General features: G+C 42.8%; 1 protein-coding gene across 3 annotated transcripts; it reads right to left on the bottom strand.

Moving 5' to 3' along the window:
* Positions 1–442: 442 nt before the first annotated feature.
* Positions 443–24,110, bottom strand: CD53 (CD53 molecule). 3 transcript variants are annotated; one of them, XM_087866163.1, is made up of 9 exons: positions 23,958–24,079; positions 19,225–19,381; positions 7,689–7,768; positions 6,037–6,213; positions 4,521–4,595; positions 3,909–4,004; positions 3,308–3,388; positions 2,140–2,223; positions 443–1,307 (listed from the first exon to the last, which is right to left on the bottom strand). In XM_087866163.1, the coding sequence occupies exons 3-9, from the start codon at positions 7,749–7,751 to the stop codon at positions 1,236–1,238; spliced, it is 648 nt and encodes a 215-aa protein (XP_087722289.1). In that variant the 5' UTR covers positions 7,752–7,768; positions 19,225–19,381; positions 23,958–24,079; the 3' UTR covers positions 443–1,235. The 3 variants fall into 3 exon arrangements, with proteins under 3 accessions (XP_087722289.1, XP_045657490.2, XP_045657491.2); XM_045801534.2 differs by lacking the exon at positions 19,225–19,381 and having other exon boundaries at positions 23,958–24,110; XM_045801535.2 differs by lacking the exons at positions 19,225–19,381; positions 23,958–24,079 and adding an exon at positions 21,067–21,222.
* Positions 24,111–26,830: the final 2,720 nt, after the last annotated feature.

Here is a 26,830-nt window from a genome sequence, read left to right as displayed (position 1 = left end):
TTGGGTTATAAAAGAATTATGGCTTGTTTGGGGTACTGTATTTCATGTTCTCTCTTGGATGTTTTGTAATGGGGGAAACCAACTGTAAGGTCATAAGGCAACCTTGTGGAAAGTTGCATGTGGCGAAGAACTGAGGCCCACTGAGAGGCGCATGGAAGATCTTGAAAGTAGATCCTTTTCCGGTTGAGCCTTCAGATAAATGCAGCCCTAGCTGACACGCTGTAGTCATATGAGAGACTATGATCCAGAATCACGCAGCTCAGCTGCTCCCAGATTCATCGCTCACAAAAAATGTGAGATAATACATGTATGTTTTCAGCCATTAAGTTTTGGGATAATTTGTTATGCAACAATGGATAACTAATATACCTGGCTTGCTGGCAGGGCAATCAGTCTGAGTCACAGAAAATATATTTGAAATATAGGAATGAGAATGTAATGATTGAGATCATAAGCTATTTTATTTATTGAAGAGATAAAATAGTACATTAACAAAACCTTATTTGATAGAAAAATAACACCAGAACTCTTACGAATGTGATTATCAGCTAAACCACCAGAGATACTGGTCCTGTTGAATTCTTCCATAGCTATGTAACTCAAAGGCTAAGAGATTGGCTGAAGTCAGGATATGAAACACTGGACAGTTTCTTCTGGAAGGACAGAATGAATCAATAAGACCCTTAAATAAGGAAGTTGCAAGAAACCTTACCCTTTGGAGAAAAAGTACTCTGTCATTCCAGGGCCCAGGCCCAGCCAAAAGGAAGCAGAGGGTTGTGACAATGATCCAATGAGTCTGGCCTCAGAGCTCCCTTCAGCTTGTCTTTTGCTTGGCTTTGGAGAGTGGACTGGGCATGCTTTAGAGGCTAGAGCCTTATTTGACAATAAGAAGATACAAAAATGTAAGTCCCAGGCCCATCCTTTGATCTTGAACCATTAGTGCTGCAGTTTCTCTTGGCTTCTCATGTCCAAAAAATGCTCAGGTATTAGTGTCACCACCTTGAAGGGCATAGCTGCCCCACGAGTGGGTGAATTCTTGTTCTGGTGCCTGAGATGGGAAATGCCTGGCTAATACCCTCCTTTCTGGTTCTATGATACAGGGACCAAAACAGGGAAAAGATGAGAGGGGGACAAAGACACCAGGCCAACAGGTGATCATTTAGGGCTTCATGTGAATAACTGATTTTGGGTTTCCAGAGATGAAATAAGCCTCTCCAGCACAAGGCAGTATCATGTCACAGCCCTAGGGCCTGGCTGGTTTTATCAATCTGGCAGTTCAAGGTCAGCGCAAAGGACATCCCCAACACCTGAGAAAAGAGTTGAGAAAATGTGAGGTCTTAATAGTCGGAGCCATCTCTCCCACACCCCTGGGATTAGCCCCAGAGAAAAAGAAAGTATCCATCACACTGGAACCACCCTTCCTGCCATTACTTCCAATTCCTTCTCTATTCTCTCCTTTAGCTTTAGAATGGTAGTGGGGGTGATGGTGTCAAAACAGTAGAGGATAGAGTGTTGGGACATTTTTGTCTCCTTAAGAAGTCACTTGTATAGTCAAGCACTGCACGAGTCAACACTTTGTGCAATGAGTCTCTCTCCCTGTGCCCTGAAACTCCTTAGTTTCTAAGCAGAGAAAAATGATTTCACTCCGAGCTTCTTGATTAAATCTGAGCTATTCTGTGACATACCCAAAATACTTGGGTATAAAAATAGTAGAAATGTCACACAATAAAAAAGAACACAGAACTATCGGCAATTCGCCCCTGACTTATCATGCTAAGCAGAGAAACAAGGAGGAAATGGATGATTTTTATCATCAGCTCCTGCTTGGCACACAAGGCCAATTTTTCACATAGATTGTTTACCCATCACAAGCTTTTCCATACCAGCTGAGTGAATGACTGAAGTCGGGGTCTGCTTGATGACTTTTAATTTGATTATAAAGCACTCATATTTCTTAGGGATAAGTTGACCAGATAGATCTTGCACCATATTTTCTGTATGCTTTAAATTGGTAATGACATCATTCCCCACATGACTGAGGAAATACGTATTTATTGAGCATGTACCTGGTACTGTTCTAAAACGTTACCCGACTTACCTACTTTAATCTTCACAATAGTTCCATGATTAAGGTCTTACCTGGATCACGCATACACAGATAGTGATGATTCCAATGTGCAGGAAGTTGGAGTGAAACCACAGTTTTGCTTTCGCATAGCAACCCTAGAAAAAATTACAAGTACAAAGGATACCGCTACATTATTCAACTTTATCAGGAAGCTAATTTCAGAAGATAGTTTATATTTTGCCTTATGCCAAGAGACTTAGGCCACTTTGTTTTCTTTCTACGGATGAAGAAACAGGCATAAAGTAGAGAATATTAGACTACAGACTTTTCTGGTGGCGTTGTCATCGCAGTGGCACCTACTGTGGAAATCCTAGATTTCTACACACAGTTAAACTAGCTCCCGAGAGGCATTTCACCAATAGATGTCCTTACGTTCTTTAAACATCCACTGCTGACTTGGGACAAATAAATGGGGAGATAGCCTATGCAATTCTAGGATTCGTTGCATTTCAGCTTCTGCTGAAACCTGAATCTATCATGGCCCTACCAAGCTCCAGGGAAGGGCTAGTTGATGACTGTCTCATTCTTTCTTCATAGACCTCAACATTTCTGGAGATTTTCAAACAATCCCAAGGTGAATAACACCAGGTAACAGAATTTAGGAACTTAATCTCGTTGGGATACAATCTTGGCTTCTTCTCTGGGCCTAGGCTGGAGGTCTGAATTAAGTGGGCAGGCTGTTTGAACAGTTCTACCAACTCTCTCTCCCTCAACTCCAGACTCCTTTACTTATGATTCATTTCACCAAGGGGCTGGATGTTGACATTTCCAAGGAAGAAGAGCAGAGAAACAGGAAGAGGGGGAAGTTTTCTACCTCAACTTTACAATTTTCACTTTCAACCATAAGACCTACCTCTTGCTCAAGAAAAATGTAGATATAATCCTAGGCCACTATCACATAAACTTTTCCCCTCTAATGTAATAGTTTAGGGTAGCAAGATTTGTGATGGCATCTCTAGACTAATGAGCTTGTTTCTTTTTTTTTTCTTCCTTTTCTTTAGTTGTCTGGACAACTTTTGTCTAATTTGTCTAGTTACTTGGGTTTTCTCCCTGGCTTCTATTCTATCCAAGGTTCCTTGCTTCTGGTTGGGAGGACTAAGACCTGTATGACTGGAGTTTCTAAGATAATTGAAAGTTTAACCAAAGGGGCTAATAACAGAAAAGTTGCCAAAAAATTACCTGAACTTGTGGATCTGAGGGGCAAGATGCTGGTGGGTGACCGGCCCAATCACTCGTGCCATTTACACCACAACATTGCAGCTAAAAGCCAACCCCCCCCCCAAAAAACATAATGGTTAGAAAGTCAACAGAAGGAAAACTGGAACTTGGAGAAAAGGTGGGCCCTTCATATCTGACTCTAGTGGAAAATACAGAATTGGTTTAACCACTATGGCTCCTTAGAACAAAATATTTTCAAATCCATTATACCATTTCATTCACATAAGACTCCTTGAAGTAGAAAGGGCATGTTTAACTTATTTACATTTTACAGATGAAAAATGAAGCACACAGGGGATTCAGTCTGACATTTGGGTCCTCCTTAGATCTTAGTAGGGCTTAGACAATGAGCCTACCTGAGAACGCGAAGGATGAGAGAATGTAGAGAACTTTGTACCAATCAGACTGATCCCTGTTTGTGACTGTTAAACATTATTTTGGACCTAGGGGCTGCAGACCCTAGATTCTGGACCCTTCGGAAAGGAAGTCCCTTTAGCCTCTAGGCACTGAGGTTGGAAAATTAAGTCTGGGCTGAGCTGAGGAGGATTCCGTCTGTACTCACAAACGACTGGATGGAATCCCATGCTGCCTTGGTGCTGTTGTCCGAGTGGTATCGCTGGATGCTGTCAGTCAGGCTCTTAGACACATAACTATTCAACTGGGAGGGGCATATTCCAGCAGAGAAGACATTACAAAAAGCAAGTGAGTTCAAGGACAAGCAATTTCTAATAATGGCTGGTGGTTCCATTTCTCCTCCCTCCCAAATGATCTCCTCAGAGCTAAGGAAGCGAGGAGAGGGAGTTTATTTACAGGGAGAAGTGCCGAGACTGAGATAGCATTCTAGGAAGAAGTACATAGTAGTCTTTTGTCCTTCCAGAACTCTGGTGTTTCAGTGGAAGACAATCAAACCATGGGCTCTCTTGGGCATGGAGACAGACATTTTCTACTGCCAAATACATGGAGAAAAGGAAGTAGGAGGAAGATAAACTTGTTTTTACTGCTCTTCCCCTTCATCTTTCAAAGCATGATTAAATTGCAATCTTTCATGAAATTTTTACCCTCCCCATTTACAATTACTGTCTTTCTTCCGTTCTTCCACTTTGCCTCTAACTCTATTACAGGACTTCTTCTCTACGGTCAGAAACACAACAATGAGTTGCTCTTTATCGCTTACCTTCTGTTCATACACAAAGAGCAGGATGGCCATGGTCACCTCAGCAAGGAGGATAATCAGCAGCAGGATAAAGAACTGAGGCAAAGCAGAGACATGCTCATAGCACTGATCCTAGTTCTTCCCTCACTCCCTCTCCACCCTGGGAGCATCTAGGTGTGTCTCCACCCATGGACAGAAGTTCCTAGTCCTGCTTGCTCAGACCTTCATAAGCGTCTTGTTTAGTGAGGTCTATGTGCTGTTTTTCTACAACTAGACTTCAAGTCCCTAGAGGGTGGATCAGCTGTCTTCTAACTTCTCCCCTTCTCATGTGCCTATACAGCTCCATGCTCATAATGAGTATGCAATATTATTTGTTGACTCAGTGAAGCAATTTTGGCATGAGCTTTTTGAAACAGTTGAGCAAAAGAGCAGAAACTATGTGTCTTTAGAGTTTGGGGCCTGTCCTTTCTGCAAGATCAGGGCTAGTTTGGGGTCTGGGACAGGTGATGGTGGAAGTTGAGCCCTGTACAGATGGGGAGAAGAGGTATTCTAATCACGGTCCTAACCCTTATTTATCTCCAACTGTAGACGCTTACTCCCTTTATGCTAATCACACACAGCAGAAAACACATTTCCTCTTAATCTCCTTCATCTTTTTATCCCGACATGAATTTTGACTGCTTCAACCTGTTTAACATTTTCCCTCTATCATCTCCCACCTTTTGCCATTAATCTGGGAACAGAGAACAGGAACTTTTTTTATTCCACGTCTTGGCTCCAGTTGAAGAGTTGATCCATAAGGGAAAGAAGATTAACCAAATGACTTAAGGAAGAACCAAGGTGACTGGGAACCCTTACTATGGATGGAGTGGCACTGTTATATCAAGCCCTGTTCTGGGTGCACTTAGAGATCATAGAGCTTACAGATAAAACCCAAGCCTAAAGGTGCTCTTCAGGACACTCAACTGACAGGGAACAACGGAGAAGCTCTAGCATCTCTCATGTGAGATCACAGTGGCTGCCACCTAGGTCCTCGCTTAGGTCAGGTCATCACATCATGGGAAGCACAACATGTATCTTGTGCAGATTTGAGGTAGAGAAGCATCTTCTGCCATTTTAGGAGGGTCACGGTACTCAGAAGAATCTAGAGACTAGATTTTCCATCAGTTAGTGACTCTGACTCAGATCCTAAAAATACATACTAATGTGAAAAGCATTTAGGCAGATGGATGACACATGATTCCAACCAGACATGAAGAGATAACATGCCATGAAGGGAAATTATGACAAAGGTCATTATTAACACTGTACAATGAATCCCAAGGAGGATAGCAATGTCTTCTTCCACCTATCCCTGGGACCCCAGTCAGAAACATAATACTATTGGTCTGGACAGATCTGGCTGGCCTGAAGTGCCAGTCCTATGTTCTTATGATTTCCCTGTGCCCATAGGTTAGCCACCAGGGAACATCTTGCCTGGGGCTTAAGGCATCATGTCGCTCTACTTAGGGTACCCCGTCTACTGCAAGAGACTCACCGACATAAGCAGACACTTGTTCTCCTTGATGGAGCCCATGCAGCCCAGGAAGGCCACCACCATGATAATGGAGCCCACGATGATAAGCACATTGCCCAATGTGAGGGAGGGGAGTAGGCTGAAGTTGTTGTGGATCAAGAGATAGATCCCAAAGCCCAAAATGACGCAGCCACAGAACTGAAAGAAAGAATCCCACAGCACTCTTGAATATCTGCTCACATTCTCATTTGAGATTGGGGTGGGGGGATGGGGTAACCGGGTGATGGGTATTAAGGAGGCACGTGTTGTGATAAGCACTGGGTGTTATACAAAACTAATGAATCATTGAACACTACATCAAAAACTTATGATGTACTACATGCTGGCTAAATGAACATAAAAAATTTTTTAAAATGAAGAAGTTTTGCCACCAATGAATCAAAAAAAAAATCACATCTTTCCATTGGCTCTAGCAAGACTCTCATGAACAACCTCTTTACCCAGCTTTCCCCATGCACCTAGAAAAGAGGTGATCCTACTCTCCTCCTGTGATGTCCCACTCCTGCTTCGTCCTACCCGTATCAGATACCAGGAGAAGCTCATTGTGAGTAATATAGTATCTTCATGCTTCAGATCCGCTACTCCTTGTTCCCACAACATCTTACACATGGTCTTCCCTTTGGAAACCACACCATGTAGAGGGGATGCCCTGGTTGAGCAGTTTATCTTGCTAGGCAGAACACTAGAGAAGCCAAACTTTTAAGAATCTTCCATGAGCGTATGAGTGCAAAGTGATTCTGTATTTGAAATTCGATAGCTAAATTTCATACTGTGAAACCTTCCCAGAAAAGTAGACATTCCTTTCAATTCATCAAGGGATTAGGGGGAGGAGGGACCAAGAAAGTGTTATTTATACACAGAATGTGGAGTCTCAGGTTTCTCACCCATAGATGTCAGCAGTGAGCAATAGTAGCCTGAAATCCTCAGAGAGAGAAATAGCATGCCTATAGATAGCTGCGCTGGATAGAGAAGATGTGGTCATATATACAGCGGAATATTACTCAGCCATCAGAAAGGATGATTACCCAACATTTGCATCAACATGGATGGAACTGGAGGGGATTATAAGTGAAATAAGCCAAGCAGAGAAAGACAATTATCATATAGTTTCACTCATACGTGGAACATAAGGAAGAGCATGGAAGACCAGAGGGGAAGGGAGGGAAAACTGAAGGGGGGGAATCAGAGAGGGAGACAAACCATGAGAGACTCTGGACTCCGGGAAACAAACTAAGGGTTTCAGAGGGGAGGGGTGTGGGGAGATGGGGTAGCCGGATGATGGGTATTAAGGAGGGCACGTGTTGTGATGAGCACTGGGTGTTACACGCAACTATTGAATCATTGAACACTACATCAAAAATTAATGAGGTACTATATGGTGGCTAACTGAACATAATAAAAAAAAGATAACTGCACTGGTACTTTTCAATTTTACAGACTTATACAATGGCAGGATGGGAAGAGGGGAAATTATTATTCCCTTGTTGTAAGCTGGGCATGCCATTCAGACATGCATGGGTTGCTCTCCATACCAGGCTCTTCTGCAGAGGAGAGAGAAATAGAGTGTAGCTGGGAGGAGATGGGCTCCTCATGGTCAGAAGAGGCACACTTACCCAAAAGAGCAAGTTGAAGAAAAACAGAACGTACTTCAGCAATTTCAAGCCACTCATGCCCATGCTGGGATATTCTTACCCTAAAAAGTCAAAGGAAAAAAAAGAGGAAGTAAGTCACCTGGCTCTGTACGGTGGCACCAGTGCACAGACGGCATAAATGCTCAGGGTTCAATATCTCCAGCATCACTTTGGGTTTGAGCTGTGACCCTCCTCTGGGAAGTTTCCTCAAACTCCATGTTTTCCCAGACTCTGAACTCAGGTACCAATTGGTTATCTTGGACACTCACTTTTGCTCCAATTCAGCAAGCCAAGAATTCTTCTCACTGAATTAAGCACTGTAAAGAAAAGCAATAGGGCTGCTCTTGGAGGAGAGTCCCAGTAACACACACTAGACCGATGCTCAGAGACTAGTACTTGGGTATTTACTCAAGAAGGCAGCCCAGGGGTCAGGAATTAATCAGCTGCGGACCTCAGCGACTTGATCAGCCAGTTCCTTAAATGCCTGAGATGCATGTAAATACTACATTTGGTCTATAAACCACTCCACATGAAAATGGGGGAACACACCTATGTATGATTCATTCTTTTACTGAAGAAACATTTAAGATGTCTTTTGCTCTAGATATTGTGGGAGATATAACTGTGACTACGCAGCAGCTATCTTTCCGGAGATGTCAATCTTACAGAAGAGATAAAACGAGCTATCAAATATCCAATGGAGAAATGAAAAAAGATAGCAATGGGAGCTTGGTTTAAAAAATATATAATTTCATTTTCTCAGCAAGAACATTAATGTGCAAGGCCTTGTCCTCAGTTCCAGCGATCTGGAAACACCATTCTGAGTTTTCTCTCAGACATGATTGGGTTCTATAGAGTAACTTATATTTTAAAACCACACATAAGACGGCTATATCAAGCAGAATTTCATTTTATTGGGTTTTTTTCCCATTAGAACTATGCCTTTTTTAGTATACAGATTGCTTGTCCAATCCATTGCCTGTACCCTCTTAACAGTATCAAGGTATCCAGAAATCAGGAGCGCCTGGGTGGCTCAGTCGTTAAGCATCTGCTTTCGGCTCAGGTCATGATCCTGGGGTCCTGGGATTGAGCCCCGCGTAGGGCTCCCTGCTCAGCGGGAGGCCTGCTTCTCCCTCTCCCACTCCCCCTGCTTGTATTTGCACTCTTGCTGCCTCTCTCTCTCTGTCAAATAAATAAATAAATAAATAAATAAATAAATAAATCTTAAAAAAAAGAAAGGTATCCAGAAACCAGATGGTCTCAAGGGATAGGTCATCTAGGCTGTTGATAAGCCTGATGAGCTATTTGTGTTCCCCAATAGAATAATCTCTGTTGAAAAGACCAAATATATATATTTATCTCATATTACTTTCCTTTTCCCTATTTTGTCCTTCTCGTTCCCTTTCTCCTTCTTGTTTTGACACTCGGGATTATTCTTAATTCGTCATCAATAGGTTAGCTGAGTTAGAATAAAATTGACTATAAGTGTGTTCGTATATACTTAGGAGGTTAAAAAAAAAGTACGATGATTTACTACATAGGCTTTGAGGCCACACTTGAATTCAACTCTCACACATGCCACTAAACAGCTATGTGAGATTTGGAAACTTATTTAACATTTCTAGTCACAATTTATTCCTATGTAAAATGGGGGTAATACTTACACCTCCTACAGTGGATGTGAAGATTAAATGATCTTACAACAGAGACTGATATATGACCATACTCAGTAAATGGAACCCATGATTATTTAGTCTTAAAGGAACTCTCTGGGAAGGGAGGAATGGAAGGATACTCTAAGGTTCTATTATGTGGTGTGATAATGCTACTTGAAGATAGACTGTGATGAATTAAAGATGTACAGTATAAACCATAAGGTGGCCTCCAAAATAGCAAAACGAAAAATTATAATTAATAAGTCAGCAAAGGATAAGTAAATAAAACCTTTAAAAAATAAGCCAGCAATGGAATATTACTCAGCCATCAGAAAGAACGATTATACAACATTTGCAGCAACATGGACGGGACTGGAGGAGATTATGCTAAGTGACATAAGTCAAGCAGAGAAAGACAATTATCATATGGTTTCACTCATTTATGGAACATAAGAAATAGGAAGATCGGTAGGAGAAGGAAGGAAAGAATGGAGGGGGAGTAAACAGAAGGGGGAATGAACCATGAGAGACTGTGGACTCTGGGAAACAAACTGAGGGCTTCAGAGGGGAGGGGGGTGGGGGAATGGGATAGGCCGGTGATGGGTAGTAAGGAGGGCACGTATTGCATGGTGCACTGGGTGTTACACGCAAGTAATGAATCATCGAGCCTTACATCGGAAACCGGGGATGTACTGTATGGTGACTAACATAACATAATAAAAAATTATCATAAAAAAAGCCAACAAAGGAGATAATTTTTTTTTTAAAATACTGGATTATTTGAAAGAAGTCTGAAAAAAAAAGAGTAAAAAGAAACTGCTATGGTCTGAATGTTTGTGTCTTCACAACATTTATATGTTGGAATCCTAATGCCCGTGATGGTGTAAGGAGGTAGGGCCTTTGGGAGGCAATTAGGTCATGAGGGTGGAACCCTCCTAAATGAGATTCGAGGTCTTATAAAAGAGACCCCAGAAAGCTTCCTGCTCCTTCCATCTTGTGAGGGCACAACAAAAAGTATGCAGCCCAAAAGGGTGGCCTCACCTGACCATGTTAGCACCCTGATCTTGGACTTCCAGTCTCCAGAACTGGGAGAGATAGATTTCTGTGGTTTGTAAATTACCCAGTCTGTCGTATTGTGTTATAGCAACCTGCGCAGACTAAGACAAAAACCGAGAACAGATGGGGAAAATAGAAAACAAACAGGAAGATGGGACAAAGAGAAAACAAATATGCTCAACTCTAACCGTATTAATAGCAAGTAAATGAAATGGTCTAAGGTCTCCAGGTATGTCCCAATTGGGTCAAAGAACATTTAGTAATGAATTATCAGAAAAAGTAGAAAACAGTCCCATTTAAAATTGCATGAATAAGAAGAAAATGCTTAGGAATAAGTTTAACCAAAGTGGTAAAAGATCTAGACACTGAAAACAAGACATTGATGAAAGAAATGTTAAGAAGACACAAATAAATGGAAAGATAGTCCGTGTTCCTGGATTGGAAGAAATAATATTGTTAAAATGTCTACACTACCCAAAGTGATCCACAGATTGAATGCAATACCTATAAACATTTCAGTGGCATTTTTCACAGATACAGAAGAAACAATCTTAAAATTTATGTGGAACCACAGAGGACCCTGAATAGCCAAAGGAAGAAAAACAAAACTACACTTCCTGATTTCAAATTATATTATATTACAAAGCTATGGTAATAAAAAATAAATAAATCCATGCATATACAGTTAATTTATTTATAGCGAAGAAGCCAAGAACATACAATGGGGAAAAGACAGTCTCTTCAATAAATGGTGTTGGGAAAACGGGTCAGCTGCAAACAAATGAATGAAGTAAGACCACTACCTTACACCAGTTACAAAAATAAAATAAAAATGGATTATAGACTTGATACAAAAATAGTGATTCAAAGGGGCACATGTACCCCAATGTTTATAGCAGCAATGTCCACAATAGCCAAAATATGGAAAGATCCCAAATGTCCATCTACAGATGAATGGATAAAGGTGTGGGAGATATATAATGGAATATTACCCAGCCATCAAAAAGACTGAAATCTTACTGTGTGCAACAATGTGAATGGAACTAGAGGATATTATGCTAGGTGATATAAGTCAGTCAAAGATAAATACCATATGGTTTCACTTTCATATGGAATTTAAGAAACAAAACAGATGAACATAGGTGAAGGGAAAGAAAAATAAGATAAAAACAGAGAGGGAAGCAAACCATAAGAGATGCTGAACTCTAGGAAACCAACTGAGGGTTCCTGGAGGGGAGGTAAGTGGGAGGATGGGATAATTCAGGATGGGAATTAGGGAGGGCACTTGATGTAATGAGCACCGGGTGTTATATGCAGCTGATGAATGACTAAATTCTACACCTGAAACTAATGCACTATATGTTACCTAACTGAATTTAAATAAAGAATTAAAAAATGGATTATAGACTTGAATGTAAGACTTGAAACCTTGACATTGGCCTTGGCAAAGATTTCTTGGATATGACACCAGAAACAAAGGCAAAAAATGCAAAGATAAATGAGTGGGTCTGCACAGCAAAGGAAACCATCAACAAAATGAACAGGCAACCTACTTAGTGGGAGAAAATATTTGCATCATATATCTGATAAGAGATTAATATTCACAATATATAAAGAACTCATACAATTCAATAGCAAGAAACAAAAACAAAAATCTGATTTACAAATGGCCAGAGGAAGTGAATAGACATTTTTCCAAAAAAGACATACAAGTGGCCAGCAGGTATAAAAAAAGCAGCTCGACATTACTAATCATCAAGATGGAAAATGCAAATCAAAACTGCAGTGAGAGGGGCGCCTGGTGGCACAGTGGTTAAGCGTCTGCCTTCGGCTCAGGGCATGATCCCGGCGTTGTGGGATCGAGCCCCGCATCAGGCTCTTCCGCTGTGAGCCTGCTTCTTCCTCTCCCACTCCCCCTGCTTGTGTTCCCTCTCTCGCTGGCTATCTCTATCTCTATCGAATAAATAAATAAAATCTTTAAAAAAAAACTGCAGTGAGATATCACCTCATATCTGTTACAAGATCATCATCAAAAAGACAAGATACAACAACTGGTGAGAGGATATAGAGAAAGACAGCCCTCGTGAATCATTCATGGGACTGTAATTTGGTTACAGCCACCATGAAAAACAGCATGGAGGTTTCTCAGAAAATTAAAAATAGAACTACTATACAATCCAGCAATTCCACTTCTGGGTATATATCAAAGGAAAGGAAATCATGGTCTCAAAGAGATATCTGCACCCCCACATTCAGCTCAGGGCGTGATCCCGGTGTTATGGGATCGAGCCCCACATCAGGCTCTTCCGCTATGAGCCTGCTTCTTCCTCTCCCACTCCCCCTGCTTGTGTTCCCTCTCTCGCTGGCTGTCTCTATATCTGTTGAATACATAAATAAAATCTTAAAAAAAATAAAAATTAAAAAATTAAAAAATGTGGTCTAGGAATGCTTGGGTGGCTTGGTTGGTTGGGCATCTGCCTTTGGCTCTGGTCGTGTTCCCGGGATCCTGGGATTGAGTCCTGCATTGGGCTCCTTGCTCAGTGGGGAGCCTGCTTCTCCCTCTGCCTCTGCTCCCCCTGCTTGTGCTCTCTCTCTAACAAATAAATAAAATCTTATAAAAATGTGGTATAAATATATAAAAGTATTATTCAGCCATGAGAAAGAAGGAAATCCTACCATTTGTGACAACAAGGTGGACTTTGAGGGCATTCTCTCAAAATTCAGAAGGCAAACAATCCAATGTGAAAATGGACAAAAGAAAAAAAATGGACAAAAGATCTGAACACATAGTTCACCAAAGAAGATACATGGATGGAAAATATGTACATGAAAAAGTACTCTACTTCATTAATCATTAGGGAAATATAAATTAAAAGCAACATGGACAGCACTGGAGGAGATAATGCTAATAAGTGAAATAAGTCAAGCAGAGAAAGACAATTATCATATGGCTTCTCTCATCTATGGAACATAAGAACTAGGAAGATCGGTAGGAGAAGAAAGGGATAAAGAAAGGGGGGCTAATCAGAAGGGGGAATGAAGCATGAGAGACTATGGACTCTGAGAAACAAACTGAGGGCTTCAGAGGGGAGGGGGGTGGGGGAATGGGATAGGCCGGTGATGGGTAGTAAGGAGGGCACGTATTGCATGGTGCACTGGGTGTTATACGCAACTAATGAATCATCGAACCTGACATCAAAAACCAGGGATGTACTGTATGGTGACTAACATAATATAATAAAAAATATTATTATAAAAAAATTATTGGGGATAGAGGCAGAGGAAAGTGGTGGTGGTACGGGAATTAGGTAAATAAAAGGAGAATAGGGACAGTCAGGAAAAGGCAAAAGACCATGAATAATCTTTTAGAAGTGATGAATGTTTGTTATTTTAATGTAGTGATTTTTTTTAATGTATGAGACATCTATCATGTTCTAGTTATGTAAACCATCTGATGTTTAAAAATAATTATGGAATACAGCACTTTTAGATAAATTACAATATATGGTGATTTTTTAAAAGATTTTATTTATTTATTTGACAGAGAGATAGAGAGCACAAGTAGGCAGAGCGGTAGGCAGAGGAAGAGGGAGAAGCAGGCTCTCCACTGAGCAGGGAGCCCAACGTGGGGCTTGATCCCAGGACACTGGGATCATGACCTGAGCCGAAGGCAGATGCTTAACCGACTGAGCCACCCAGGCACCCCTTGATGTAGTGATGGTTTTATGTGTGTATGTGCATGTCAAAAAGTCCTTCCTAATTTGCCCCTGTCCATCTCTCCAAATTGATGGCAACATCCCCTGGCTGATATTTTATTTTTTATTTAATTTATAAAAGCCCTTTAGATATGAATGATATGTAAAAATACTTTTCATACCAACATATACAACTCGATGAGTCTGGGATAAGTGTACACTCATGAAACCATCACAACCATCAAAACCATAGACATATCCATAATTTCCGGAAGTTTCCTCCCATCCCCACTCTTGTTATTTTTATTTTTTGTGATATTAATATTTAATAGAAGATCTACTCTCTTAGAAAATTTTGAAGGTACAATACTGCATCGTTAGCTATAGTCACTATGCTGTATAGTAGATTTCAGAACTTATTTATTTTGTGCAACTGAAACTTTGTACCCTTTGACTGTCACCTCCCTATTTACCTTTATCCCACGCTGGTAGCAACCACCATTTGACCCTATGCTTCCATGAGTTTGACTATCTTATATCCCGCATATAAGTGACACTATACAGTATTTGTCTTTCTCTGTCATGCTTATTTCACTTAGCATAAAGTCCTCCAGGTCTCTCCGTGATGTCACAAATGTCAAGAATTCCTTCTTTTTTAAGGTTAAATAATATTCCATTGTATGTACCACATTTTCTCTATTCATTCATGTGTTGATGAACATTTAGATTTATTATCATATGGTTTCTCTCATCTATGAGATGAGAGGTTTCATATCTTGGCTTTTGTGAATAATGCTGCAAAATGGGAATGCAGGTATCTCTTCGAGATCCTGATTTCAATTCACTTGAGTATATACCCAGAAGTGGGATTCCTGGATCATATGGTAGTTCTAGTTTGAACTTTTTGAGGTACCTCTATAGTGCTTTCCATAAGGGCTGTACCAACTTATATTTCTACCAACAGTGCACCAGGTTTCGTTTTCTCCACATCCTTGTCAACACTTTTTTTTTTCAATTATTCATTTGTTTATTTATGGTGGGAGAAGAACGATCATTATTTTTGTTTGTTTGCATCAAGTTTTTATTTAAATTCTAGTTAATTAACATATAGTGTAATATTGTTTTCAGGAGTAGAATTTAGTGATTCATCACTCACAACACTCAAGGCTCATCACAAGTGCCCTCCTTAATGCCCATCCCCCATCTAGCCCATCCCCACCCCCCCTTCCCTCCATCAACTTTCAGTTTGCTCTCTGTAGTTAAGACTCTCTTATGGTTTGCCTCCCTCTCTTTTTTTTCCTTCCTTCCTCTATGTTCACCTGTTTCATTTCTTAAATTCCATGTGAGTGAAATCATACATTCTAGCTCTATCCAAGTCGTTGCAAATGGCAAGATTTCATTCTTTTTTTAAAATATATTTTTTATTTAAATTCAATTAGCCAACATATAGTACATTCGTTTTAGATGCAGAGTTCAGTTATTCATCAGTTGCAAATAACACCAGGTGCTCATCACATCACATGCCCTCCTTAGTGCCCATCACCCCAGAGATTTCATCTTTCTGATGGCTGAGTAATATTCCATTGTACATCTATACCACATCTTCTTTATCCAGTCATCAGCCGATGGACACATGGGTTCTTTCCTTATTTGGCTACCGTTGATAATGCTGCTGTTTAAAATCTAGCAATCGACATTGACTACTTATCTCAGTGCCTCCTTTTTTACCTGTGCTCATGGGGTTCTTTGCTGGAATTTGCTGCTTTCTCTCCCTCTAACCCTTTAGTTTGGTTAGCCACTATTCATCCTGACACTCAACGCCACTGTCACTCTTCCAGGAAGGCCTCTCTGATTGTATCTATTTCTCTGCACCCAACCCACAAGGAGTGCCCGTAATACCCACACATCTTGGTTATTGTACTAGCCTCTTTGTTTTATAATATCTCTTTCCTCTCTAGAATGTGAATTCCTTGAGGGTGGGAGTTTATTCGTCTTTGAATCCTTGAGATCTAACACAGTCTAAGACTGTTCAGTAAGCCTTTGTCAATTAAAGAATCTGGTTTGGTGGAACCAACATGACACTGCAGCATCAGAAGCCCCGGGCTTGAGATTTATTCCTCCAATAGACTAATCTTTTGGATGTGGGCAGATAACTTACACAGAAGATTGGGCCAGATGCCTCCTAGGGTCACCGCCACCCCAACATCCTGGGAACCCGTGATCGCTGCTTCAGGCCCCTGTAATCAAATGGTCCACAGAACACTAACGAATGAAGCACTATCCCTACTGATTTTTCCCCTCACAGATGGGAAGAAGCACCTCTTCTTTCTCCTTCCCTGATTTGCCATGTGCTCAGACTCCCACTGGTTGAAGGAGAAAGCAGCCCATTTGGTGAAGATTGTCACTGCTTCTACCACGTGCGTGGCCCCAGTTCTCTTATTAACCCAGACAGAATGACATTCCGTTTCCCCTTCCTTTCTTCATTGTGGCCGCATCAGCTCTTGGGCTCCTGCCCCTTCCAACCCAACGGTCTGGAAGAACTGACACAATGAATCATGGAACGCTACCCCAAAAGCTAATGATGTACTGTGTGGTGACTAACGTATCATCATAATAAAAACAAATTAAAAAGAAAAAAGAACTAGCGCCTCTGCAGTCAGACTCTGCGGCATGACTCATGGCTCGGTGAAGAAAGTCCCTGACGTCAGCTGCCAGGAAACCCCTGTGACCAAACTCCAGTTAACTGTGGCCAGGGATGAAGTTCACTTTTCAGTTCCCTCCAAGCAAAGATCCTGGGCTAGTAAACTGTCGTGTGGATTTCTACTTCAATCACTCCTTTTTTTTTTTTTTGGCCCATTTTTGCAGGGCCATCATATCTAGTCCTGAATTCAATCAAGAAGTAGCTAAGTTTGGGACAGAAGCTTCAAGAAGCTATCGATTCCACCCAGCCTCGTGTGATCCAATCTTGGAGCCACGACAAGACAGGTCTGGTGTTATGCAGACTATTATATTTATGAGGTGTTAATTCGTGTTCCCCAAACGGAAACAAGCAAACAAACAAAACCCTGGGAATGAAAGGAATCCGTGGTAAAATCATTTTGAAAGTAAATAGGATTAAATAAATATAAAAGAAAAAGCAATAAAGAGTTCTTTTGATGAATGACTTCCGAGAAACTCAATATATGCTAATGTAGATTGTTACAGCAAACTTATTCTTTGTTTTTTTAAGATTTTATTTATTTATTTGACAGAGAGAGACAGCGAGAGAGGGAAGACAAGCAGGGGGAGAAGCAGGCTTCCCGCTGAGCAGGGAGCCCGATGTGGGGCTCGATCCCAGGACCCTGGGACTGTGACCTGAGCCAAAGGCAGATGCTTAATGACTGAGCCACCCAGGAGCCCCACTGCAAACTTATTCTTATTTTGAAGATTACTTATAACCGCTCAGAGAACACAGTGTTCTACGGAATACAGTTTGATAAACACTAGTAATGGAATCAGACAGATCTAGTTGGCATTCTGGCAGTGCTACATGCCAGAAATGTGGGCTTGGGCAACTCGTGTAACCTCTCTTTCACAATTTCCTCATCTTTAAAATGGTGATATTCACATGCAGTTCACACGTGGTTCAAGGGGTTAAATGAGAACATTTCCTGGATGGCTCAGCATCAGAGTGCCTGGTTCAGGGAACACTGTCTAAAAGATCCAGTTTAGAGCTTCCCTACCACTCCATTCATATGGCCAACCCTGGGCTTTCTGCTAGATTTTCAGGAGTAAAATACATTAGGGGCCAGAAGGCCTTTAATGATTTTTTGCTTGTTTCATTTTTTGGTAAATACCAAAAAAAAAAAAAAAAAAAGGTTTTGGGCACCCTCTGTAAAAAAAAATCCAAACAATAGAGAAAGTACAAAGTCGAAAGCATAAAATCTTCTGAACTCTCATGTCCCAGAGATAACCATCATTGACATTTTTGGTGTACAGCTTTCCAGACATTTCTCGATATACGGATCTATTTGCCCACTTACATAGAAAAACAAGGTATTCAGTCAGGTGACTACTGGCTTCCTATCCCCTTCTTCACAGAGCCTGTGAAGGTTTTTGGTTCATCAGTGAAGAACGGTGGGACCTTGATTAACAAAAGATTTTTCTAGGGGCGCCTGGGTGGCACAGCGGTTAAGCGTCTGCCTTCGGCTCAGGGCGTGATCCCGGCGTTATGGGATCGAGCCCCACATCAGGCTCCTCCGCTGGGAGCCTGCTTCTTCCTCTCCCACTCCCCCTGCTTGTGTTCCCTCTCTCGCTGGCTGTCTCTAGCTCTGTCGAATAAATAAATAAAATCTTTAAAAAAAAAAAGAGTTTCTAAATAGGAATGAAAATCTGTTCTCTATGAGAGTCCCCCAAATAAGGGCAAAATAAATTTAAATAGATGATGGAGTTCACCGAAGCCTGCAAAATGCTGAATGCTTCATGAACGTATCTTATTTATAATCTTCCTATCAACCGCTAACGTAGGTGTGTCAACAGCCCCGCTTTGCAAACAGGAAATCCAAGGCTCAGGCAGCCCATGTAACGGGCACAAGTTCGCCCAGCTAACGCACAGCAAACACAGGGCACGAGGCAAGGTCCCCCAGGCTCGCAGCCCACCTTCCTTCCGCTGCCCCAGGTTCCATTTTATGCCTCTCGCTTCCCAGCCTGACTCACCCCCTGCAGTGTGATGCGCCTCGGAGGCCTCCTTCCGTCTTTCAGAGTGAACCCCTTGGAGCAGAGGCTGAGGAGAAATGGGGGTGATGCAGGTATGTCTCTCTGAGGGAGTAATAAGCAATCACAAGGAGAGAGGTGATACCAAAAGCAAACCAAACCAAACCATCAACGTTTATGCATTAGTTTCCTCTCATCTCTCCATCCCTTGGTCAAAGGAATGTGTTTGTCAGCTTAGTCCTCCCCCAAATTGTGATCTGATGAAAGCTTTTTCCTTTTCAAAGATGGTATCAGGGAGAGAAACTGGCGATTTGTAGAAGAAGAGAGAAAGAAGAAAGAAACAAAGAAGAGAGAAAAAATGAGGAAAGACAAATCCAGATGATGTTGGAAGCTCATTTCCTAGAGGTTCTCTTTCCTTACCCTAAAAAGATGTAGAATGTTGCCGTGGAGGGTGCCTGTCCTGGAGACCCATCTGTGGTTCGTTCAGGCGAGCTATGTCCAGCATGAGCGAGGCTCTCTGTGGGCTAATAAAAGCCACTTCTGAAGTATTCCCATCAAAAGTCTGAATAACCTGAATCTAGGCATGAAGAAATATGAGACAAGCCAGATAGAGAGACGTTCTAGAAAATAGCTTGCCTGTCGCTTCAAGAATTTCAATCTCATGAAACACAAGGAAAGACTCAGGAACTGTTCCAGGTAGAAGGAGACTAAAGAAACAGGATGGTTAAAAGCAAGGTATGTTTAGAGATTTCCAGTCACTATAAAGATACCAATGGGCAACTGATAGAATCGGAATAAAATCTATAAATTGATAACAGTATTGTATCAGTGTCAATTTCCTGATTTTGATCATTATAAAGTGGTATGTAAGAGAACGTTTGTGTTCATAGGAAATACACAGTCCAGGGGCGCCTGGGTGGCTCAGTCGGTTAAGCGTCTGCCTTCAGCTCAGGTCATGATCTCAGGGTCCTGGGATCGAGTCCCAGGTAGGGCTGTCTGTTCAGCAGGGAGTCTGCTTCTCTCTCTCCCTGTGCCCCTCCCCCCCTCACGCTCTCTCTGTTTCTCTCTGTCTCTCTCACTCTCGCTCTGCACTCTCTCTCTCTCTCAAATAAATAAATAAAATCTTAAAAAAAATACACAGTAAAGCACTCTGTGGGAAAGGATATCATGCCAACAATTACTCCCAAATGAGAAAGCCAAGGAAGGATAAAGAAAATGTGATACACTGTTAATATTTGGGAAATCTAGGTGAAGGGGAGGGTTCAGAAATTCTTGGTACTAGTTTTGCAAGTTTTCTGTAAGTCTGAATTGAGAGACAGAGAGAACGTTGAATATGAGTAGATGATCTAAGGAATTCTGATCTTTAAGTCATTCCATCATGACCCCTGATGGCATAGATACTGAGATTCCACGAGCTGTTTTTAGAAGAACACACCACGGGACAATTCTTTAAGGCCTCTATTTTGCTCCTGTTAGAGAGTGAGTATTAAGCCACGAGTTCAAATTGAAAAGAGGTGAGGTATCAAAATAATTTCCCACTCCCATTCCTCAATCTAGTTCTTCTGAAATATAAGACGGCAAACTAACGTGTGACAAATTAAATATATTTCAAATATTTCATTGGCTAGCATATTAACTTCAGGTCAGTTGGATTTATGATTAAATTGTATTTTTTAATGTTTGTTTATGTTAAAATGCACTGGAAATTTATGTAAACAAAGAACACAGTCTACCGATGTCTATTTAATAGGAAGTTTATAAGAAAAGGAGTATAGTGTGTAATGGGGAGGGAAGAGCATTCCACAGAGAATCAGGAATTACTATTTAACTAGTTTTATGACTGCAGACAAGTTTCACCTGACCTGGAAAATAAGCAGTTTGGAATGTTCTAAGAATAGCTAATATTTACTGGGCTCTCACTACGAGTTGAACACAGTATTTGAACCTAAGTAATCCCGAATTGCATTTAAGTAACAACATTCTAACACTTGGACAACAGGGCTCTTATTTTAAATGACGATAGAAATGTATCCTTGCGGCCCCTTTTCCTTTACAACAGTTCTTGGCCACAGCTGTGAGGTGCTGAGGTTCCTGTTTGGGAAGGTGCGGTTGTGGGTGCTGGTGACCTGGGGAATGAAGATGACTTGGCTCTATATTCCAACACAGAGATCCATGGCCTCCACTCTGGGAGCGCCCCCCAATGGCCTTGGAAAGGGCTTCCTTCCTCTCAAAGCCTGCGCCCCAACAGCTCCCCACACTCACCCTCCAGTAGCAGTCCTTGCCTCCACTGGCCCAGCCTCCATCCCCGGAGGCCCACTCTGTGTAGTGGTCTCGTCTCTCTGACCCTCTGCTTCGGTGCTCTGTCCCTGCAGTGACAGCTGGGCCCCCAAGCCTGCTGCGGCAGGCACCCAGTCTGCAGGCCCAGGGAGATCTGCACACACTAGGCGCTCACTCGGTACAGGAAGTACTGGGGGAGGACTAACGTAGGAACACAAACCAAACCACTGTAACTAAATCAACACAGCGTTTCCTGGAACAGAAGCTGAGAGGCAGTGGCCATAACCTCGCAAAGAGCCCCAAACTTTGCCCTAACTAGGGGGAAATCAAGATTAAGGAGTAAGAGACCTGCCCCTTCACGCTCATTTCAAGCCACAGCGCATCAAGTCTGATGTCTCAGGCACAGCCACGGCCCGGTCTAGACCTCGGACCTGCCGGGGTTGTTGACTCTCCCCTCTCACTTTCAGGGGCTGGGTTCTAGAACCCAGTAGGAGAGAGATTTCCACTTCCTGTGCTCCTGCTCCCTTGCTTACTCTCATCTCAAATGCGTCCGGGGGGCGGGTCACACCCTTGGAGTGTGCACGTGTTGTGCTCCATCTGGAACGCTGTTACCCCCAGTCTCCAAAGCAAACCCGTACTTCTCTGAAAATGAACCCAAGCGGTCACCTCCCCTCCGAGGCCTGCTCCTTCCTACACTCCTCCCACGTTGTGTGCACGCTCTTCCCCCAGTAGAGAAAAGATCACATTGTGCTTTGTGCTGTGTCGGTGTGCTGTGTCTATACCCCACGCCAGAATCCACAAACACTTTGAGGTTGATAAGTGTGTCAGTTATTCCCGTGTGCCCGGGATTTAGCACCATGCCTCGCCCTTCGTAAGCTGTGGGGTGGGACTGAAAAAGGGGAAGAGGCTTCAGATGGGCAGTCTGAAGCCCTCTGGGTGGTCAGAGGTCAACCTGAGGACTCCAGAAACCAAAGACCAGTGGAGTTTGACCTTGCCCGTTTGTGCCGGTCAATTATCAAGGGTGAAGTGGCTTCGGCAGCTGTGGGGGGGGGGAGGGAGGCGTGGGCTTTGAATCATTCCCTGTGGGCATAAAGGCGCCCGATCCTTTCATTTAAAAGCCGAGTGCTCTTAATTTGGCCCACACAGAAAATAACACAGGAAATCAAGCTTCAGTTCAGTCTCTGTTCCAAACCAACCGCAATTTCAAAACAGTGCAGAATCCGGTGGAGATTGAGAAAGCAAAACTTCTTTGTTTAGCCAGCCGCTAGGACTGCGTTTGCTCAGTTCTCTTCCTGGGCACCGGTATGTCTTAAGGGCAGGACTATTTTCAGGACAAATCTCTACCATGCTATTTTTGTCTCCCCACCAGAATCTTCCAAAGCACGGTGCCTGGCCCCAGGAGGCGCTTAATATAAGATTATTAAATGAAGTCATTAAAAAGTCTGGTCTTGGGGCGCCTGGCTGGCTCAGTCGGTAGAGCCCGCGACTCTTGATGTCGAGGTTGTAAGTTCGAACTCCACATTGGGCGTAGAGATTACTTAAAACTAAGATCTTGCGCCTGGGTGGCCCAGTTGGTTAAACTTCTAACTCTTGGTTTCAGCTCAGGTCATGATCTCGCAGTTGTGGGATCAAGCCCTGCCTCAGGCTCTGTGCACAGTGCCTGCTTAAGATTCTCTCCCTCTGCTCCTCCACCCCTCCCTCCTTCTCCCACCCCCAACCCCCCCCCCCCCGCCCTGCCCCACCCACACACTCTCTCTCTCAAATAAATAAATACATAAAATCTTTTTTAAAATCTTAAAAAAAATAAAATAAAAAATCTGGTCTTTATTTTTAAATTCATGGCTCAGTGGCCCCTGAGGTGCTTTGGGAATCAAGAGCCCTTGGTGGCCTTGCCATTCCTCATTGTTAGGTTGGTAAGTAATGGTCCTTGAGGGTTTTCCTCTTCCCCTAGGGCATAATCAGTGGAGATTCCTGCAGGTCTTAGAAGGAGAAAGCTCTGATTGAGTGTTTCCTGTGGTCTCCTCACCTCCAGTCATGACTACGGTGATCACAGAAAGCCAGGACCAAAGCTTGACTTTGAGTTTCTGAGTCCCTGAGACCGCAGGCACTCGTTACAGGGCATGAATTAGAAATCATTACAATATCAAATGTTGTTGGTTGGTGCATGTCGTATTATATTTATCAATAGTTACGTTTTGTACACCAAGGACAAGTTTATTCGGCAGAACCCTGAGGACCACAACGTTCTTCCTGCTGTTTGAAAACAATCAATCAAAGCAACTCGTAGGGGTGTCCAGCTTTTACCTCTTGATATACAGGCAGTGAGCATGCCCTGTGTTCCTGACTCTGAGCTACGTATTGTCATTTGTAGCTGTCCTTCTATTTAGTGGCTTTGAGGAATCGCAGTGAGAGTCATGAAAATTGGTCGAATTAAGAACTGCCGTCTCCCAGCTGCCATTCTAAAGGGCTCTGGCCGTCGGTTCCCTCCTCACTCTAAAATCACAAGATTAATCTTTTAAGAGACCTGAGCATGTATGAAATCTCCCCAGCGTCATGTCCCACAGAAGGCTCCAGGCACCGGAAATGACTACATACAGAAATTCAAGTTCGGAAGCATGTAAGCCCATGAATGCCCTGACCCAAAGAGGTATCAGAAAATGGGAACCTGGTTAGCGAAAAGTCTTTATGGCCTGCTTGTCTTTTGAGAGGTGCCAGCATCTCTGATCTTTTTAATTTCCTGCACTAAATATTTGTGAAATGGAAGTTGCAGGAGATTTTAGGCTTACTGAAGAGGTGTACGGACAATCCTAGAAACCCTATCCCACATAACATGGTTCAGGTCTGGTCAAGCCAGATTAAAATGTCACCAAGCTTACCTTTCGCAGGCACTCTTCCTCAGTCCTTTAGGCAGGATCGGTGATTATCCTTGAGGTGGTCACAACGAGGCTGGTAACACGGATGTCCGGGGCTATTTGTGTAAAAGGAGAAGTGAAGGGAAAATAAATGTGTTCACACTGTGACAACAGGAAGCTCAGTTGACGAGAGGGAGGAAGTGAGGCTGGGCCTGCTCTCTTTAGCCTTAGAGATGCAATCCTTCCCCTGTGGCTTTTTAGACACCTACTCCCATGACCCACCCAAATATGTAAGCTTGTTTCTATGAAACACAGGAGAAGTCAAAGACCAAGCTGGTCCAGGCACTCACCAGTGAGCCCTGGCAGGTTCTGGGGTGATTTCGGGGTTGATTTCTGCCAAGAAAAAGTTAGTGCTTCTCAGTCGAGGGGGCATCTCAGAATTACGTGCGGATCTGTTCCAGAATAAGTATGCCTGCACACCCCCCCCCCCCGTTGGTAGATGGACACTGGAGTAGAACCCAAGAACAATTATTTTTAAAAATTTTCTAAGACTGAGACAGGAGTGTCTCTTAAGCCACTTGGCCTTCTCCCCACCCTCCCTTCAGCTGCCTTCCAGAACATCTCTAGTTTCCTGGTGGATTGGGATGCCATTTTCAGACTTCTGTGTCTCAGAAGCTGGACTTTCCTTGTGTAAGGATGTCGTAAGGGTAAACCCCAAGGCACAATCCAAGCGACACTGGCTGAAATGGTTTGGTTAGTAAAGGGAGCCCCAGGTTTAGAACCCAAAGTTCTGAGTTTCAATCCCAGCTTTATCCCTATTAGCTCTGTGGTACTGAGCAAATTTCAATCTCTCAGCTTCAGTTTATTAATAGTAACATCTAATAACAATCCTGCTAGATAGTTACTGCTATTTCCCCATTAGTAGATGAGAAAACAGAGGCTCAAAGAGGCTACATATTTAGCCCAAGATTATACAGTTAAGAAATAGCAGTTGGGGGGTGCCTGGGTGGCCCAATCAGTTGTGTGACACACTCTTGATTTCAGCTCGGGTCATGATCTCAGCATCCTGGGATTGAGCCCCACATCAGGCTCCCTGCTCCGTGGGAAGCCTGCTTCTCCCTCTCACACTCCCCTTGCTTATGTTCCCTCTCTCGCTGTCAAATAAATAAATAAAATCTTAAAAAAAAAAAAAGAATCTGCTTATCCCTCTCCCTCTGCACCTCCCCCTGCTTGTGCTTTCTTTCTCTCCATCTCTCTCTCTCTTTAAAAATAAATAAATAAAATCTTCAAGAAAAAGTAAAAAAAAATAATAATTTAAAAAAAAGGAATAGCAGTTGGGACTCAAATTCAAAGTCACAGAGAATGCTATTTTAGAAACCCTACCACCACTAGATTTTGAAAATTTTACTTCCAGTTTTCTCTCTACTGTGTCTACTGGGATTTTCTTAGCTTGAAACAGTTAGTGACTAAGTGGTAACCCCAACACATCCCTAGCCAGCTGTGAAATGTGGGACCTACCACTGAGCCATAATTTTTTTTAATCTGATAAAGGAAGAAATGGACATTCTCCCCAGTGCTCGACTTAGAAACATTGTCTGGGAAGGCTAGCTTTCTTGTCTTCCTTCACCCTGACACATTCAGATTCTGGAATCACTTCTGACCAGGGCTGGCTTGTGGAAAATGCTGAGTTAAAGAGAAAATAGATCTTGACTGTGGAACGTGTCAGTCCTTCATATCCTCTAAGCGCACAGATTTTTTCCAAACATGTGATCGTGGAACAGCATGTGTGTGTGGGCGTGGGTGTACGGTTTTTTCAGGGAACAGTTTTTCAGCATCACTGCACCATAGGAAATGCTGTTGTCAATTCTCCTCTCCTCGTCTGGCATCAGTCAGAGGAGTCGGTGCCCCTCACTCGGGTCTGCTGTCACCATGCGGCAGTCGAGGCGCTGAGAAAAAGACTTCTTGCTTGGCTCCCATTTTCTGTGGCTTCCATTACTCTTTGTGCCAAAGATTCACAATCCGAGTTCTCACTGAGCTCCACGCAGGTCCCTGAAGTCCAGTAGACAACATTCAGCTTAGGAAGCTGGGCATTCGCCTGTGGAAGGCTGCTCCTCTCCTGTATTCACCATCTCAGGGAAAGGCCCCACTCACCACCCTGTTGCCCAAGTCAGGCGCCCTCTAGGGCTACCCTCTGCCCCACATCGCGGCATATTATCACCCACCAAGTCCTGGAAATTGTACCTTTGCCTCAATATTTCTCCAATCAGGCAACTTCTCTCCAACTCCAGAACCACACGCTGGTCCTTCTCTCTCACCTGTTTCATGGCACGCCAGCCTCCTTCCAGATCAGCTTGGATGTTTTCTCACTCAGCCCTGACATAGAAAGCCTTCCAAAACTGATCATTTAATCATGTCATTCCCCAGCTTACAACTCTTCAATGGTTTCCCCTTAGGTGTTTGGTTTTTTTTTTTTTTTTTAAATATTTTATTTATTTATTCGTCAGAGAGAGAGAGACAGCCAGCGAGAGAGGGAACACAAGCAGGGGGAGTGGGAGAGGAAGAAGCAGGCTCATAGCGGAGGAGCCTGATGTGGGGCTCGATCCCAGAACGCCGGGATCACGCCCTGAGCCGAAGGCAGACGCTTAACTGCTGTGCCACCCAGGCGCCCCTAGGTGTTTGGTTTTGTTTGGTTTTTGTTAAGTAAGCCCTACACGCAATGCATAAGAAGTGGTCCCCTTGTGCCAAAGACTCTACCTTCCACAAGAAAGTTATGACTGTCTTGTTAAGATTCTATCTTCCTCCAGCTCAAGTGGGGATGGATATGTGAGACCCCAAGATGGTATGGGGCAAAAATGAAATAGGATTTCTTGCCCTCCTGCCTGAGCTCAGAGAGAACA

This window comes from Ursus americanus, chromosome 12 (assembly GCF_024610735.1).
Source record: "Ursus americanus isolate L20-20 chromosome 12, mUrsAme1.1.p, whole genome shotgun sequence".
NCBI lineage: Eukaryota > Metazoa > Chordata > Mammalia > Carnivora > Ursidae > Ursus > Ursus americanus.
This window is presented reverse-complemented; position numbering and strand designations above follow the sequence as displayed.